The 19,656-nt window shown below is 37.9% G+C and overlaps 1 protein-coding gene across 1 annotated transcript in view; it reads left to right on the top strand.

Moving 5' to 3' along the window:
- cabin1 (calcineurin binding protein 1) overlaps positions 1-19,656 on the top strand; it is a 170,471-nt gene that overhangs the window by 103,473 nt on the left and 47,342 nt on the right. Inside the window, exons 31-33 of the mRNA XM_079827753.1 lie at positions 11,367-11,530; positions 13,944-14,040; positions 16,915-17,643. Of these exons, the coding sequence (XP_079683879.1) occupies positions 11,367-11,530; positions 13,944-14,040; positions 16,915-17,643 (990 nt within the window). The remainder of the gene's footprint in view (positions 1-11,366; positions 11,531-13,943; positions 14,041-16,914; positions 17,644-19,656) is intronic.

The raw sequence follows: 19,656 nt of genomic DNA, 5'->3' as shown, positions 1-19,656 counted from the left end.
CCAAAATCACATGAACATGGCTATTATTTATTTGCGTCCCCAAATGTCACCTCTAGACCTGTGGGGATTCCCAGAAAAAAAAAGATATGGGGAATGAATGAGGCTCTCTGTGTATCAATTTACAGCACTTCAACTTTTGAGTGAGAAAGGGTCATACCATTCACTCTCATCATATCTGTCCTTTTTGTAAACAATCAGTCTTGTCAGGGTTTTCAACACATTGATATGAAATGCTGTTTTATTCATAATTGCAAAGCAAGTTGCTGAGTTTGTTTTACTCTTTCACACTCACACATTTCTAACTTCAGTGTGTTGGAATTAGGGATTGTAACGGTATGAACATTTCAGTGACCCAAATTATCACGATTATCAATATTATCACAGTTTTGTTCAAATGAGATGAAAGTGTTCAAAAAGAACAGAAGCGCACACTGAAAACATTTCAACAAGTTTTATATTTTAAAATCAACAAACAACAAATAAAACAAGCAGCTCTATGCACTTTTTAAGTGGCATTTCCTTCCTTATAATGGCTGTCGTCAATAGTAACGCATTATAACACACAACGGACGCGCTCTCTCGTTTCATTCAAATGCAACTTGCATCTTGCGTCTGTTTTTGATAGTATTGAAAATGAACTCAGAGGACTTTACTATTAATACTACTATAATTATTACTATAACTTCTTGTGATCATCTTGTCTGGACGATTGTTTTGTACACTGTACAAAATGGATTTATAAACAGGTAAGATTTAAAACATTAATCTCAATTCAATATGTCCCCGTATTTATTTATGTGGTAAAGAAAATCTTGGTAATAAGTGTACAATGAATATAGATTATTATCCCTTAAATGTCACTCTTAATAGTCTTGTCTGAACTTGTTCCTTCGTCTTTGGCTCAAAGCCACTTGCTGAGAACTTTAATGTTAATTTCAAGTGAGTGAGATAAAATATTTCAACTCAACTTTGTGTCCAATTATTTCCCAGACGTAGTTTTGTTATTGAGGTCTAAGTCCACCTTGCGTTCGCTATACAACAGTGGGTAATGGTCACGAAAACGACTCGGCAGATTTGAAGTGTTTGGCCCTATAGCATCGACTTAGTTCTTGCATGTTCTGCAGACAGGGTTACCATCCTCAATTTAAGTTTCCCTCAGGACTTTTGTAAAAGCCAAAATATGACCACACCTCAGATTTGGTCCTTTTAGAAGGCTGAAAAATCTCCTTGAGCTGTCACTGCCTTCCCCCATTTCTTCTCATTCAAAAAACAATGTTGCGCGCTGTACCTGCACCAGACTTACACTGGCTGGACAGGATTTATCGCAAGTTTTGAAAATCGTGATTTAATGATAATTAAATTTTAAATTATATTACAAACCGTCAGTACATTTTATTGTGGTTTATCGTGAAACCGGTAATCGTTCCATCCCTAGTTGGAATTAAGGCTGAAGTTCTTTGACTATATATATTAGTACTGTCAATCGATTAAAACGATTAACTAATCACACATTTTCTTTCTGTAATTATGCGATTAAAAACATCTACGTTTTTAATAGTTTTATACTGTAAGAATTTCACAGTTACTCTAAATTAATGTAGAAACAACTTAAAGACAGTATATTTTAAATATTTGTTTCATGACATCTTTTTATGAATGAAGCGACCCCAATAATGTGATATTTAGGAATATGAATTTTAGCAGGGGAACCCCCACCAAAAAAAAGTTGATTTTACGGGGGACCCCCTCTGAAACGCAATTGGCCTAGTTTTGAGTAGCAATTGGGTCGGTTTTATTGTGAAAACCTGGCAACCCTGTACTGATGTCTCAATGAAATAGATAAAAATAAAAAAAACCCATTAATTATAGACATTCAACATGACTGTAACTGAACTGAAAGCTATCAATTTCAACATTTATTAGGCTTTAAAAAATAACAACTTTTAATTTAAGTGAACTTAAAACAATCTTCACATAAACCCATTATTATAAATGTCATATTTACCTGTGGCCTTCCTGTCTAACATGTAGGAAATATACAGAAATTGAATAAAGTTATCAAACGGTCTGCACTGCATAAATAATACATTAAATATAGATCATTCCTTATTAAAGCTACAATTTTCTCTGTTCCTTTCGTTCTTTGATGAACATTAATGACACTGTAAAAATGAATCACCGGTCTTGTAATTTTCACTAAAAAAAATTAAGGTGATAATTAAAAATAGTGAGTTTATTTTATTAATAAAATTGTAGTTGTGTTGTATAGAAAATATTAAGAACATTTCACAAAAAAAACCAAGAGATACATTTCCCTAATTATTTTAAGGAATAATATTTTGAGGCTTGAATTGAGGAACCGATTATGCTAATACAATTAAAGGAGTTATTAAGTGTTATTTTATGGGTTTTTGAGTGAGGAGAAACATCTCTTAATGTTTAATGTTTAGTTATGTTTGACAGAAGTTTTGATCGGTACCATTGTGCAAAAGAGTAGAGCTTATGATTAGCTTGTGAAAAATTGCATGTACTAATAATATGAACATGTTGCTTTGTTCAATGAGGAATAACTTTGCTAATGCTAGTGCATTAACAAGTTTGTTCCTACTTGTGCTGTGCTATCAGCAGTCTTTTAATTGTACAACATTACTCAAAGTTGAATATGAACAGGTCTTTTCCATTTACTCTGACTCAACTTAAAATAAAAAAGCGCTTTTCACTAAAAATATTAAATTTGTTGTCTCATAGTCTAAATAATTTAGGAGTTTTTAGAAGATTTATTCAGGTAGATTCCATTAAAGAAATCAAACCTTAAAAACTACTCAAAAATATAATGTGTAATATTGTTACCATATTTTTTTTTAAGTAAATAGCACATACAATTTTTTACAATGAAGACATTGTTAGTGGCTGCTGTCACTTTAAGATCTGCCACTGCCGAACATGACGTGGATCTGACGCGCTGTCACGTGCATCTCATTTCCTTACAAGTCTTTACGTTCATTTAATATGTTATTTAACTCATTTAAGACTGCTCTTATGAGGATACTTGGCAAAACGGACATTTTGTCATTATTCTGTGTGTTATTGTTTGTAAAAGCGCAAAAGAAAATGGATTCTGGCGCGCTGTCTGTCTTTCTGTGTGTCGTGTGTGTGTGTCACTTGTTCAGGACATTCACAAACACGCATTCTCTTTTGTTGTCGCACTTGAATGGTTTAAAAGCATTTGCATGAATAAGAGTGTGATCATATAATGTAATGCTAGCCAAAGAATTACCAAAAAAATAGATGCTACGCAAATTGCGTTAAATATTTTTAACACGTTAAAATGAAAAAATTAATTGCATGCATTAACACGCTAATTTTGACAGCACTCTGTTTTTGTATGGATTGAAGGATTTAATAACTAAAAAAATAGTGCTGAAATAAACTAGAAAAAATAAAAGTGCTTCACCAGAGGACTGCTTTATGTTTACATCAAATTAAGTGCACTACATTTTTGAAGGAAAACCTGTTGCCAGATAAAGGCATACTTAAAATCTGAGACAAATCATTATTATTAACATTAATCAGTATTATTAACAATAAAATAAACGTCTTCTGGAAATTATATAACAGTGTTACTAATGCAAAATCCACAGTTGTGAGCCAAACCCACGTCTTTTAAACATGCTGATCAGAAGTACAGTTGCTGCAGTGAAGGAATGACTGAGTGGATGTGTGTGTGTGTGTGTGTAATCTGTCCGTAAAGCCGTGTTATTTGGACTGTGGCACAGCGGTTTCAGGGTCCTGTGCCAAAGACCCGTCTAATAGCATTCCATCCGCTGATCCATCTGGAAACGCCTCTTTCCCAGATCCATCCATCAGGACACGCCCTCTCCTTTCTCTTTCCCGTACCCATCTATGTACTCTGTCCTGTTGGAAGGGCTTTGGGTAATCCCTGCAGTGAAAGGGCACTCTTTCTCTCTCTCTCTCTCTCTCTCTCTCTCTCTCTCTCTCTCTCTCTCTCTCTCTCTCTCTCTCTCTCTCTCTCTCTCTCTCTCTCTCTCTCTCTCTCTCTCTCTCTCTCTCTCTCTCTCTCTCTCTCTCTCTCTCTCTCTCTCTCTCTCTCTCTCTCTCTCTCTCTCTCTCTCTCTCTCTCTCTCTCTCTCTCTCTCTCTCTCTCTCTCTCTCTCTCTCTCTCTCTCTCTCTCTCTCTCTCTCTCTCTCTCTCTCTCTCTCTCCTCTCTCTCTCTCTCTCTCTCTCCCCTCTCTCTCTCTCTCTCTCTCTCTCTCTCTCTCTCTCTCTCTCTCTTTTGGCAGCATCTCTCTTTGCTGCTGTTTCACATTTAATACGATGTGTTACGGCATTAGCCACTGATTCTGGCCTGTGTAAGTAAGGCTGGGTGATATATTGAATATATTTTAAGGCACATTTTTTTAATGTCAGAAGGATTTTAATGTGCACTTCATTAGACTAGTCTGGCAATTTGAGAGTATGAGGGTATTAACGTCTCTGATTTAAAATGAAGAAATCTGCCGTATTCCGGTTTAAAATGGCATTAGAGGTGGTAAGTCTGATTCATTTCTCACCATTTGTCATCATTTACTCTCCCTCAAGTTGTTGCTGTACCATGGGTGCAGTAGGCGCAATCATATTACGCAGTGCGTAATATCATTACGCCTGCTGCACCCATGGTATGCCACAAAGTTCCTTGATCATTAGAGAGTATAGTTCCTAGCCATATCGGTCTAGAAAATTATAACTTTTCATTTTCCGTCGGTCTTAGTACACAATGTAACTATACACATCACAACATGTAAATAGGAAAATGGTGGCGTTATTTTGTCCCTTATTGAGCAGTAGGCTAGCTGGAGCCATTTACCTCCAGTCTTTGTGCTAAGCTAGGCTAGCGGTGGGTGCGTCACACAGAGTTATGGCACGCACAGAGATGAGAATGGTATGAATGGACTTATCTAACTCTGGGGGATACGGTGAATAAGCTAAAGTCCCAAAAAGTTGGCGTGTTCCTTTAAAACATTCACTATCCTGATTAATATTAATTGCTAACCAACATTAATATCACAGTTAAGAGTTTGCTGTTAATCTCCAGAGCATCATACATTTGTGAAACTAGGCTTGTTTGCTCAGATTTGTTCTCCGTGTCATTTAATGTTGAAGAAAAGATTGAATGTCTAATATCAAACAAACTTTACTGCAGTTATAATTACGATTTTTTTATGTCAAGATGGCATGAAAACAACTTTTGTTATGTTGAGATCAAGAGAAAACGAAGTAAAAAAAGCATGGCTTTTTTATATCAACACTTGAATGTGGGTAAGTTTCATAAAAAAAGCAACATTTTGAGCAAAAAAAAAAATCATGTTTTTGTCAAAGACTACATCCAGATCAGATTCAGAACGATGATCAAACACAGATGGAGTAGATCGAGTCCATCAACACACCAAAGCTTCCCAGTCCTAGAGCTCGTCCTGAGTCGACATTTCATTCAGTAACATTAGGCAGTTTTGATAGTTTTGATTTATGTTTAATGTTTATGATCACGTACAGTAATTTTACATGAATATATAATAACATATGATATCACTTGTTTTTACTTCTTCTCATGTGTTTTGATCAGGGGATTCAGTACTCTTTCAGAAGATGTGTAATAGCGCACTCTACAGTATACAATAGGGCTGCGCAATATATAGAAATTATCGAAATATCGCAAATGTACATATTGCAATATGCATATCGCAAGGGTATGCAATATCTGAATGATTTTAATAGGCTACTTCAACATTGTGAAAAGTGTACGTTTTAGGTTGACGCATAAACTGTAGCAGAGAATAGACTGGGCACACGACTGTTACTTATGTGACTTGCTTGACGTCAAAAAGAGTTATTTAACGCAATAACTTGCAAAAAACAACTGTTTATTCTGTTTATTCAAACAACTCCTATTCTGTCTGCTGTCTGTCACAAACACCGAAACGTGCGCACAAGCTGTTCTTTTTTTCATGTCTTGTTACACACTCGGACTGTCAAATACACACACAGTTGTGTCAAAATGCCTGTCTTGATGAGTATTCATGTAAACACAGTCGGTTATGCTTTAAGTGAAAGATATCAGTTGGGGAAAGATTTTACACACTTAAAGCAATATCGTATCGCATATCACATAACGCATTATTTAACAAGGATATCGCATATCACATTTTTCTTCAATATCGCACAGCCGTAGTATACAATTCTGTTTGACATTTTGAATGGAATTGGCTGCAATGGCTGTTTTTTTCCCTCTCATTAAGAAATATTTAAATATAAATTACATTTTGACAAAGGATGAAAAATGTGGAATAATTGTTAATGTATATCACAGTCCTATTCAGAGGTAGAAAATATTGATTTTCACAACGTCCTTCACCAAATATGAAGTTTATTAGTTTCTTTTAATCAATCAGCAGCAAATTTTCTCCTCCAGTTTCTCTCCCTCCTTCTTATTTTCCTGAGGCCTTTTGGATCGGATCCTTCAGTCTGCTTTTAATTTGATGACTAGCAGCTGCAGATCATTCTGCATGCAAATAAACATCCAGGTTTCCGGAAACATCCAACATTCCAATTAGCATTTCCTTCTTTTTCAAATTCTCTCTTTTCTCACTCCTGCATATTTTAGTTCTCCCCTACATCCAGTTCCTCTATTTTCACATGCTTTAATGCCATTACCTACATTTTCTGGAATGTCCAAATGTCCGTACATGGACGTCTGCCAGGCCAAACAAGCGCTGTCCTTTTTTTTTTTTTAGGGCACTTAGAAAGATTGACTGCAGAAAACTGGGGTACACTGTTTCATCACTGAAATCAAGACCGCAGAGACTTACTGCTCTCCATGCTTATAGCTCTCTGTTTGAAAACAGACTCTTTGCTTTAACAGATTATTTGCGGATATTTATATCCTTCACACCACTGAAGGATGGAACTGTCGTGACCAGAGCAATCAGGGTATCTTCATATCATTCACTGGTTAATTTAATTTTAAAAGCAGACAATTTTGAATACGATGCCTCGATTTTACGTTCAGTGGTAGAAAATGGATGAACGGCTTGAATATTCAATCTCAACATGTGGGTGGGAAGTAAACGCCCCTTTCCACTGATTGGTCAACCAAATATCAAACTGTGTCGTCAGCAGTTGTTCCTAAATTCCACGCAACAGAATAATAGTCATCCGCTGCTATGGATTCTTAAAGTGTTTATTGCAACTACATTTCATCTCCTTCTCAATAAACAACCAGATTTTCCGTACCATAGACAGGATCTGTAGGCATAAATTCAGCAACCTATGTGTGAAATATGAGTTTCTCTTATTGATATTAATTTACTTAGCATCTGCATCCACAGCTACGCCCTAGTCTACATCTTAGGCAGGGCTGTACGTTAACCTTTTTTAACATAAAACATATCGTCGCTGCCCGATGAAACTCACGTATGTCCAAAACGGTCACTTTTCAGGAAGTGAAAAAAACACTGTATTTCAAAAGCAGTTGAATGTAGCGTTGTCATACTTGGTACGGCATCTTTACATGTAACCATATTGTTGCCAGTGTAATGATATAATCCACATTTGACCAAAATTGAGTTTAAATGGACATACGTGCATATTTTACAGTAACGGTGCTCGATACGCGTTCTTCCGATCATTAATTAGAATGGCCAAGTCGCGTTTCATATTGACAGAGGAATACGCTCAGTTTATTAAATAGAACTAAACTGTGGAGAGATTCAATGTCGTACTTTCGTCAGCCAGGTTCACAAATATAAAAATAAATAAAAATATTCGGTGACAATTACTTCGTCTAGACCATTTACCGATAAATAATAGTTGTGAATATATAATAAACTTGAGAACAGTTGTCAAAAACAAACGTTTGCTGATACTTTACCTCACAGTGTTATTCGGCTATCCAGTGCTGAGCTTCGATGAAACTTCACGAGACCGGCGAGATGCTTCCACAGGGCGGGAGATACGCGGCGTGATTGACAGCTTTGACACCAAATGGATATACGTGAAAATCAGATGACATGATTTCACAACTTTTCATTGGCCATTTAGATATGTGAAGCATACTGTATACGGAAATGAACCTGGACATTCAAACCGTCGAAAAATCTTAAAATCTGCAAAATGGACATACGTGGTTTTCATCGGACAGCGACGATATGTTACATCTCGTGAAACAAACACAAGTAGCACAGTTTGTCGTTTAACTCCCCGCCAGCGCTAAAAAAAAAAAAAAAAAAAAGAGTTGCCAGCCACTGCCAGGGTTTTTGATCATTTTCACAAAAATGTAATGGCCCATAGAATATTTTGTTGTATGAATATCTGAGCATGCAATATATCAAAAGAAGGAGCAGACCCTCTGCTTTTAAACAAACAAAAAGTTTTATTCTAGCTTCATGCATTCCTTTTTTATCAACACTTAAATATGGGTAAGTTTCATAAAAAAAGAAAATCAAATTTTTACCAAATACTTGCTCTGTCCTATAGCTCGTCCTGGGTCGACATTTCATTCAGTAACATTAGGCAGTTTTGATCTCTATGATGTTTAATGTTGATGATCGCGTTATTTTACATATCGTTAGCCTCATAGCATAATTGCCTAAGTCATTTGTTGGCCCAATTGAGATATCTGCCTAACTTTACTGTGAAAAAATACCTAAAAATGTTTTTTTTCTTGTTTACCAAAAACATTGAAATATGACTTAGGCAATTATGCTATGAGGCTAACGATATGCATCTGCTTGCATACGATTGCTTGTTTTTTGCGTCTCCTTCGGCTGTGTTTTAATCAGGAGATTCTGTACTCTTTTAGAAGATGCGTATTAGCACCCCTAGCGGATAACAGTGAAAACACGGAAACTTGGAAAATTTTGTGTTTGGCGGGGAAGCGTTTTTTTCTCACAAATAACGGAAAATTCTTTGTTTGGCAGGGAAAGAGTTAAACAGGCAGGTGACTGGCAAAAGGACTGATAATGTCTCATACAGGGCACGCAAAATCCAACCCTTAACAAGAAAACTTTTCCGACAAACATTTTCTTTCTTTGACCAAATTGGCAAACTGCTGGAACGTAACACTTATTGCTTAAGATTGTCAGTTTTGTTTATATAGCCGAATATCTCGGACTACAATCCAAACCACTTCCATTTACAATTCAACCTTAAACTTAAGTCGAATTCAATTTAAAGAAGATCTACATTTCTCCATTTCATTCATGGAGACAACATGGAAAATGTGCATAGTTGACGATTTCTGCCACCTGTTGGTAAACAAGCACTTTTAAAATGAAAATGGCATGAAATTACCATTATAACCAGTAGATGGTTGCAGATGACCACTCATGAGCTCATTTGCCATACTTATTTTCACAGATTATTAAATGACTATTGTTCTGAAGTATGATAGTAAGTACAGGAAAAGTCATAGTCTCATGTCATTAAGGCCCTGTCCACATGAACATGGGTATTTTCAAAACTGCGATTTGGCGGTTCGACCAAACTTTTTTTTAAACTCCTGCCTGGGTGAAGTTTTTTAGAAACTCTGGTTGCAGTGTTGTCGTGTGGACAGTGAAACCGGAGAACCGCCAGAACCGGAACTGACAATAACCTTTTTTCCAGGCTTCTGATTGGCCAACCTGACTTTACGGTTAGGGTTATATTGCCACCTGTTGGTTTGGCATGCTCTTAACAGAGCTTCATAGTGTGTTTTGCGTTTTTATGTGGACGCAATTTTTTTTTTAAACGTAGGAGGGAATAACTGAGTTTACAAAAATACCTGTGTATGTGTGGACTAGGCCTTAGATGAAGGGAACTTTTTTTTCATTAAGCACAGACCCCAACAGCCTAGAGGGGTTAATTATTTAACTACTGGGATTACTTGAAAATACAAAATAAACAAACAATTTAATTATTAATACTAATATTGTAATACATTATTTGAATAACGCATTGATTAGCTTATTGTTAAAAAAATATTATTTTTTTTCTTTAACAGCAGAAGCTGCTGAATGTATTCAGCCAATACAGACTCATTTTTGTACACTGAGCTGTTTTGACAGGCTTGTCAGATGTTTTGTCCAGTCCGTTGCAATGGTTATCACTGTCAATCATAGCAATTTCAGGAGGGACTTTAGAAGAATTTAGTGGATTCACACCCGTAATTAAATGCGTCTGTCAGTAGCTGGTTGTCTGCTTGACAAACAACAGTTTTCTTTAAATTATGAATGGATTATATATAGAAAACGATAAAAGAGCACCAATTTATAGCATGGAAGATGATGTATAAAAATGATTTTCCGTTTTTGCTGATTTCATGATGTCCTATCCTTTATGAACCATTTGATTTCATTCTAGTACTAGGTATCGTCCACTTTTCATGATTCAATCAATTCTCAATGGATAAAATCAAGCCCTGCCCAAAGTTTTTCTTGTTAAATATCCTGATTATAGAAATAAAATGGGTTTCACTTTGTTATATTATAAACCTCAGCATTATCTACTGACACGGCAAGAACTGTTGCTCCTCTATGACAATACAGCAGTTGATCTAAAAGGGAAAAAGACTATGTTTATGCTAATGTCTGCTGTAGCACCCTCGCAGTCATCCTGAGAATGCATCGTACGGCGTTTTGAATTGTTTCAGAATGCAGTGCCACGTGAAATCAAGCTTGCATAACTAGAAGTGTCTGCGCACTTGCGTAAAGCATGTTCTCTTGGCGCCTTCTTTAGTTTGCCATCTCTGCTCATTGTCAATAGCTCCGTTTAGTCTGCTGTTTTCCAGCCAGATACAGTTCACACACTCTGGAGGGAAAGATGAACAGCTCGAGATGAAGCAGAGGGTTAGAGAGATGGATCGAGAGAGAGTGGGTTGAGACAGATTTCTCATCAGTGGGCAGATATTCTTCATGGCCGGAGACCAGCACATCAAGAGCCAAGAGCAGATGGCCTTACCACAATACAGTTTCTCAGCTTCCCTCCATTTTCTCTTTGTCTGCACCACCTCTTTCAATTTTACCTGCTCCTATGAGCACTAAACTGTCTGAAGTCATCCACTCATTCTTTCCGCATGTTTACCTCTAGTGAATGTTAAGGGACTCCCAGAGGTTTGTTTTGCACAACGAAAGACGCACTGAATTGTGTCTCTAATTGGCCCTTATGTATTTCCTGGTCTGTGCTGTAAAGAGAAGCTCAGCAGTGGCGTTGGTAGCATGGCTTGTTTGGCGAATGAGACCGGAGCCAGATCTGACAGCCAACACTGGGTCTAAAGCTGTCCTGACACCCCAACTCCTCTTCTCTCTGCTAATGGATCTCTCCTTCTCTTCCACAGGGCATCTGGCGTATTCCAGTAGATGAGATCGATCGCCCTGGTAGTTTTGCCTCTCATATGAACAGATCCATCGTGCTCTTGCTGGATGTTCTGTCTCAACTGAAAGATCACCACACATTACTCAAAATCTCCCTCATGCTTCAGAGAACTCCCGACCAGGGAAAGTAAGACCACCATCTTTGTTTACTTTGTTTACCTTGTTTTGTTGTTTAAATAAATGTGGATACTTATTACAGGCAATGGGGCGAAATAATTTTTTCGAAGTCTGTTGGAGTATGCTTTACATGAAAATACTTTTTCAGTAAGGGATGCACTGATACCGATACCAGACAACAGAGCAAACAGAGAGCAGATTGTATATATATCAGAGAAGGATGTCTATGAAGCAAATGTGGCGAATTAATAGAACATTAAACAAATTCAATATTTACGCCTGGTGTGCGCGAGCTGATAAGCGAAACGTGGCGTGGATTACACCCGCAGCAGCACAGACTCGTGAGCTTGTCGAGTGCACATTAGGCTTGCTGCGATAGTCGGTGTTGCCGGTGTTCAAACTCAACACTGGTTACATCACTTGCCCACCGTGGCACCGCCCCCACCGTCGTTTATTTAAAAAAACAAGCATTATAGTAATAAAATAATTTAGTTCAGTTAGAGAACAGACATTACAAATAAAAACTGAACGTGACTGCTTAATAAAGCATGATCCGAACAAGAGTCGCAGCGCAGATCAGCAGCAGGAGTCACATCTCATTCATCAGAGAGTGATGAGCTGACTGAGATGATCACGGAAGATTTGGTTTCAAAGCGAAATGTAAAAGCGTTGACAAATGCTTGTGAAATTATCCTTGTTCTATTAACAAAAAAGATGAATGTTTAAAATATTCTCTGAAAATGTATAGCATTTCATTAGGGGTGGGAATCTTTTGGTACTTCAATTAATTAAAAAATATATTATTTGATATATGCATTTAATTGTAGTTAACTGTTTTGTTTCTAGATTACTGCAATCTTTTGATCTAGATTACTGCAAAGTGCAACAAGTGTCTGCATAAGCAGAATAAAAGCTCAGAGACCGGTGTTTCGCGCAGGTCTCTCTCATTAGCATTCGCTCCCAAGGGCTCTCGGCGCGCCCTGCCGTAACGTTAATAAAACTTTAATACATGCACTCATTCATGAACATGATTTCTGCCGAGTCTGTTGGATATCTTTCCATCTGCTCTGGAGGTGAACTCCCATGATCCCACGCTCAATTACTGCGCAATCAAGCTACACCTTTGTTTTGAATAAGCGACCTCTAGCGGCGAAAATTACACACTGTGCCTTTAGCATGTCTTAAGGCTACAGAAATTGAATAATCAAATGTAAAAAATAAAACACTGTATGAAGTAAATATAAATTGATTCATATTAAAGAAAAATAAGTGATTTGTGTCCAAAGCAGTGTGATTTTCCGATTTTTAAAAAAATGTATATTAATGAAACAGATGGCGACAGTTTATTAGCCTGCTGTCCATTTAAGAATGAGTGCACAGATCTAATATACTGTTACACATCCGATTTGCTCCCTACTGTTTACGTTTCCGTAGGACACAATGGACTGTGTTTATGCGAATACTTCACAATTTGCTTTTTGACATAATTGTGTGTATTTGACCAAGCGCAATAAGACGTGAAAGAGAACTGAATTCGGGATTGTATGCATCTGAGTGGTGGCATCTGTGCTCGAGCAATCCTGCAGCACTCCTGTAAATAACTGAAGCTTACGTGCCTCGATCGCCCCCAGGTGGTTGGTCCCAGTATAGGTCATAACACCCGCCCCTCCGTGTTTTCTAATGGACGCGAGATAAACTAAACAATCAAATTACACTTCATATAATTTTTCCCCAAAGTTGCTTTCTGTCATTGTAGGCAGTTTTTATCACGATGATTTAATTTCAAGTGTTAGTTTTTTTAAATAAGTTTAGTTTTTGTTAGTTATTTGATACTATAAAAACAGGGGGTGTGACGTCATGATTGACAGCTGAGATTGACGACTTCTCTGACTCCGACTTTTTGGGGGATTTTCAGGAGGAGATTGGAGCTTTTAGCTTTAATTTCAACATTTCCATAACTGTTTGTTTTACACCAACATAATGAATTGTTCTGCCTCTGCGAGAGTGTGGGCGGGCTTTTGATAATGTGCCTCTACTTCATGCTCTCTACTGCACAGACTCTGTCCCAAATCTGCGCATGATGTCAGGGCCATATTCAGACCTCCGGAGGCTTAAATTACTTCAGCAGAAGCCAATGAAGTCGCGTTGTCCATATTTTTTTACGGTCTATGAGCACTGCATTGAGTCCTTTTTCACAGCTTATCATGATTAATAACACTCTTAACGTGTCAATAACTTTTAGTAAAGCAAAGTTTAAGAAATGTAACACTTATCGATTTTTATTTATCGATTTTTGAGATTTTTGAAGATCGAGATTTTTTTTTCTTTTTATTTTCCCATGTTTTTTTTAATGATATGAAACATTGCATGACGCATTTCTATTCAAGGAAATATTGAATATTTTTGTATATTGTGTGTTATAGGAAGTACTTGCGAGATGTGGACCGACAAGTTTTGGCCAAGCGAGCGTTTTTCTTCACTGTAAAAGTGCTGGAGGACAATCTGGATAAACTCACAGGGGTATGACAACTATGTTCTCATTTGTTTTGGTTTGCTTTTAAATGTTTTTTTTTGTTTGTTTTTGTTCATTGTGTGTTTTTGTTTTTGTCTTTTATTATACTGGAGAAATCAGAAATGCAAGCTGAACAGTGGCCTTGGTATCATGTGTTTCCTATGGAGACACTGCCATGTTTGGGAAATGAGACTCAAGCCAGATCTGACAGCCAAGGAAACGCTTATGTTTGTGCTAACACATTAGCTAATGCCATCCTGACTGCTCGAAGAACAGAGTAATAGCATCGCTCAATTTGGGGCTATGCTTCTTTCTTTAAATGTCTGTGCATTGCTGTTAAACCTGATTAAATGCAGCAAAACTTAAATGTAAATTTTGCGTTTGTGGGAGCCTGAAACAGATATTTTAAACAGGGTCCCAGAGTGGATAAACCTGAAACTGACACCCTTGCGTTTTCGTGTGTACAGCCAATCCGTATATTTTGTGAAACTGTGATGTCACCACACCACATCCTCCACGGTAAAGACTAGAAGGGATACAGCTACAGGCACTGGGCATGCGCACCCCAATATTATTTAATCGTTTAATTACTGTCTTTGCATTATTGTAAGGGTAGGTTTAGGGTTGGGGTAGGTGTAGGCATTAATAAAACACAATCTGGTAAGTAGCAAATTTATTTATTTTATCTAGGGCTGTAATCAACCAAAGAAAATCTTGGTCGACTGAAGTCCTGAAATTTTCGACTAAAAATCGACTAAAATAACGTTAGGAAAAAAAAAACTTAAATGAATAAGCTGCACACTGTGCGCAGTACTTGGTAGCCTTGTTGTCTCCCTTAATTAATTATAAATAAACATAAAAAACTAGTAGGCTATTTGCTGTATATTAAATAGTTTTTGAGCTGATTATTTTGCACTGAAATGAGTCTGACACACGAGTCTGTCGGCTCTGACAGCGTCGCATCGCATGCACCTGCGCAATATCATAGACTATGACTTCCGAAAATATGGCACTATGTGTTGTCAACTAGATATCATCACAAGAACTTTTGAGGAATATGCAACATAATTTAGACAATTGTTTTTGTCATATGTATTATAATAACTGACAGACACTCATTTCAGCCGCTCTGTGCAGCTCAAACATATGAGCTCAGCTTCGCGGCTGAGACACGAATAGACTATTAACTTAAAGCTTTTACTCTTAAACACAAAAGGCACGTCCTCTTTAATAAAAAAGGAATATTTATTAAACAAGCCAGATCAAGAGCAGAAAAAACGCTCTCACAATTAAATAAATAATATACAAGAAAACTAGCCTTCTTCAATCTGTCTCTCTCGCCAGCGGGTTGGGCTAATCCAAAATAAGTGAAACAATGGGGGTGTTCTGAAGGCAGACTGTTACCTGTGAAACAGGGGTGCTCTGAAAACACCCCCATTAGCAATTAGTGCTTTCCACCTGATGAAATGAACGCGGCGCGGCAAAACTAATGAAATTAACATGGCTCGGCAAAACTGATGAAATGAACGCGGCAAAACTGACAGTACAGATCCACTAATAGCGCGGTGTTGTGACGCTTCCCCTCATGTGTATGTTGATGGGCGTTCCTCAAGTTTACCGCTTTGGGTGTACGTTTGAGCCAGCGGGGAATGAAACACAAAGGACCAGTGAGAGACTTCTCTTCGCCAGTGGGTTGGGCTAATCCAAAAGAAGTGAAAACAATGGGGGTGTTCTGAAGGCAGACTGTTACCTGTGAAACAGGGGTGCTCTCAAAACACCCCCATTAGCAATTAGTGCTTTCCACCTGACGAAATGAACGCGGCGCGGCAAAACTGATTAAATGAACGCAGCAAAACTGATTAAATGAACGCGGCAAAAAATCGACCAATCAGAATTTTGGTCGAGCCAGAACGTATCGACCAATAATCGACTAATCGACTGGGAGATTACAGCCCTAATTTTATCGTGAGATTTTTGCCTCACTTCCGACCGTTGCTGTACCCCTTCTAGCCACAACTTTTCTTCTCCGTTTTTAGTTTATTTCTGTGGCAGAATTACAGCGCCACATACTGGTCTGGCATGTATACTAAATCGTTTTGGGTCGGTTTCAGTGCTCTCGTGTGTACGCAGATATTTCTTGAGACGAGGGGGGGGGGGGGGGGGGGGGATAGGATAGGGAAAGCTCTGGCTTCGTGTGGATGTGGCCTAATATGATGATTTATTATCAATATTGAAAACCGTTGTTCTGCTTAATAAAACCCATGATACTTTTTTCAGGATTCATTGATGAATAAAAAGTTTAAAAAGAACAGCATTTATTTAAAATAGAAATATTTTGAAACAATATGTAAAAAGTTTTGGGTTGGTATTTTTTTTTTGTTGAAAATGTTTTTTGTTTTTTTTAATCAAATAAATGCAGCCTTGATGAGCAGAGAAGATTTCTTTCAAAAACATTAAAAACAGGAATGTTTCCAAACTTTTCACTGGTGCTGTACTTCAAAGTGAAATCAAAGAACTGATGTGACATAATTTCACATAAAATCGAGTTAATTTGGGGAGATCAAAACAGCTTGACAAAGTGAACTTTCCTGGTTAACACCTTTTGAATTATTGGTCAGAGGCGATGATGTAATAGGTAGGTGTGGCTCTTCTTTGACGTGTAAATCTTCTCCGGTTCATTTCTTTTGTTCAGTCCGTCGAGGTCAGATGCGAGTAAAACATGGATACACTGTAGATCCGCTTTATAGTACAAATTGGGAATTGTAATTTCAAACAGTTTTTTCATGTTTAATACTGAAGAGCTGCAAAGAAAATAAACTTTGCGTGAGTATAAATGTCTTTTAAGATGTGTGTTTCAGTTTGTGTCTTATTCTCTCTCTTAGGTAAGTGATTCCTCTAAACCGGCTTCCACCTCTATGGGTGAAATGACCACGGCGGATGTGTCCAACCGGCCTCCTGCTGCAGAGGACCCCAAATGCTCCCACACTAGCCAGCCTAAAGCGGGACTCCCCGACACCCCTACGGTCACAGGAAGTGAGACTGGACCTCCTGGCATGCCTCAACAACATTCAGCCACACTTCAGCTCTCTCTGGAGCCTTTGACTCAGGTGACAGCGGTCACCGTTCACCCTAGAGAAGGTACTTCAGGACTCGGAGAGCCTATGGAGCTTGGCTTGGGATCATGGCTGGGTGCTTCAAAATTCAGAGACCCTCAAACGCCGGTTGAAACTGGCCCACAAGAGCAGGGGATGGTTAAACCAGCTGCGGAGGAGGCCGATAAGGTCCCAGAGAGCAGTCGTGCGACGGAGCTGTCGCTGGAGGAGTTGAGCATTAGCTCTAAACAGCAGCAGCTACAGAATCAGATGAACGCAGCTAAAGCAGCGCTAACTATGGCCCTAACGCCAAGCAACCCCACACCTTTACCCAGCAGCCCTGAGCTGACGCTACCGCAGAGACCCAACAGGAAGAGGAAACTGCTGGATGACGTGGAGTCCGGCAAGACGCTGCTTCTGGATGCGTACAGGGTGTGGCAGCAAGGTCAGAAAGGCATGACCTACGACCTCCAGCGCATCGAGAAGATCATGTCAGAGACCTACATGCTGATTAAACAGGTGAGGAAGGATGTGAGGAGCATTGGGTGTTGTGATGTCATATCTCATTTAAACGTGACGAGGCATTGTTGGCAGAAACCGGTGACACAAGGTTAATGTTCAACCACATTCATGGGGAAGTCCCACAACTTTTGTTGAACAAACAAGATTTATGAGGGGATGTCTAAAAAGTCTGTCACACCATAGGGCAAAAGTTGTCATTTGTCTTATCAGCTAAATGTGTCTTAGCTTGGTGTCGGACTCGGTATCGATCCGTGTGAAGCAAGCAAAACTACATTCATGAAGAAAATGTATGTAGCGTTTGTTCATGCAGAATATGCCAACACAAATCTAGGGTATCGCAGGTCAGGTGGTTTCCACTGTGTCGCTCTGCAGTTACTAAGGCGTTCTGGGTAATTTGTTTGGCTGTGTGTTGCTAGTGTGTTCTCTGTGACTAGCCCTTGTCCAAGTTTGTGATATTCTGTGAGATTCTGGGGCCGGATTCACGAAACATTCTGAAGAATAGTAGTCTTTGTAACTGCTGTTTTTTTACCTAAGAAACCTGAGTTAAGAATATGTTGTATTCCCGAAATAGATAAAGATTGTTCTTAAAGGGTTAGTTCACCCAAAAATGAAAATTAGCCCATGATTTACTCACCCTCAAGCCATCCTAGGTGTATATGGCATTCTTTTTTCAGACGAACACAATCAGAGTTATATTAAAAAATGTCCTGGTTCTTCATAGCTTCTGTATTCTGTATTCAACTCACGGAAAAAGTGTAGCATCCGCGCCTCTCGCTGTTCAAAATGCTTACACTATGCCTGATGACATTGCACACCAGTTACGCTTGTCAGACGTACAAGCAAGTTAGACATTGTACTTTATAAAGTTTTAAATATGGATATTTTCCATACACAAATGCATCGCTTCAGAAGGCCTTTATTTACCCCCAGAGCTGTGTGGAGCAGTTATGATGGATGTAGATGCACTTTTATGGACTTCAAAAATGACCCAACAGTCACTGCCATTATAAAGCCTGGAAGAGCCAGAAAGGTTTTAATATAACTCTGATTGTATTCGTCTGAAATAAGAATGTCATATACACCTAGGATGGCTTGAGGGTGAGTAAATCATGAGCTCATTTTCATTTTTGGGTGAACTAACCCTTTAAGACAGAGCTTAATAATCTTCATAAAAATCATTGTAAATAAATTCTTAAAGTTAGGATAACCTCCAACTTGTCTAAAATCTCCAAAGGCAAGATGTGTAATTAATTTATTGGGTTATTTATAATTAATTATTGTAATTAAGCATTACGACATAACACATACATGTATCACTTCAGTGTTTCCCTATGGGATCTGGACCTTCATTAATCTGGTGCGCATTAAGAGCTCCAACCTTCATTATGCAAATAAAACAAAGAAAATAAGTCAGTTCATTGACTTGTACCTGAACTCTAAAGGAGACTCAACCTGCTTTTTAGTTGTGATATAGTATCTCAGTCTACATTAAATTCACACTGGTGTTTTAGGTAGCCAAACAATTAGAATATAATAATAATTTAATATTATTATTCCTTTGACAGTAGTAGCCTATATAGAACATTTTTATGTAATATAAACAAATGTACTGTAAAATAAATGAAAATGTATATTTCATTAGTATATTATTTTCCCTAGTAAAAAAAAAACTATTCCAAAATGTGTTTAAAATACATTTATTTCATACGAAGTATACTACAAATCCATTCAACATATTTACTGAAATATTTAAAGGGTTAGTTCACCCAAAAATTTAAATTCTGTCAATTACTTACCCTCATTTCGTGCGACACCCATAAGACCTTTGTTCATCTTCGGAACACAAATTAAGTTATTTTTGTTGAAATCCAATGGCTCAGAAAGGCCTCCATTGGCAGCAATGAAATTTACACTCATAAAAAGGTACTAAAGAAGTCTCACTACAGTGGTTCCACAATCATTTTATGAAGTGACGAAAATTAGTTTTTGTGTGCAAAAAAATAAATCTAA

This window comes from Gobio gobio (assembly GCF_949357685.1).
Source record: "Gobio gobio genome assembly, chromosome: 10".
In the NCBI taxonomy this organism is placed as follows: domain Eukaryota; kingdom Metazoa; phylum Chordata; class Actinopteri; order Cypriniformes; family Gobionidae; genus Gobio; species Gobio gobio.
Note: the sequence above shows the minus strand (reverse complement) of the source record. Positions and strands in the feature narration are given on the sequence as shown.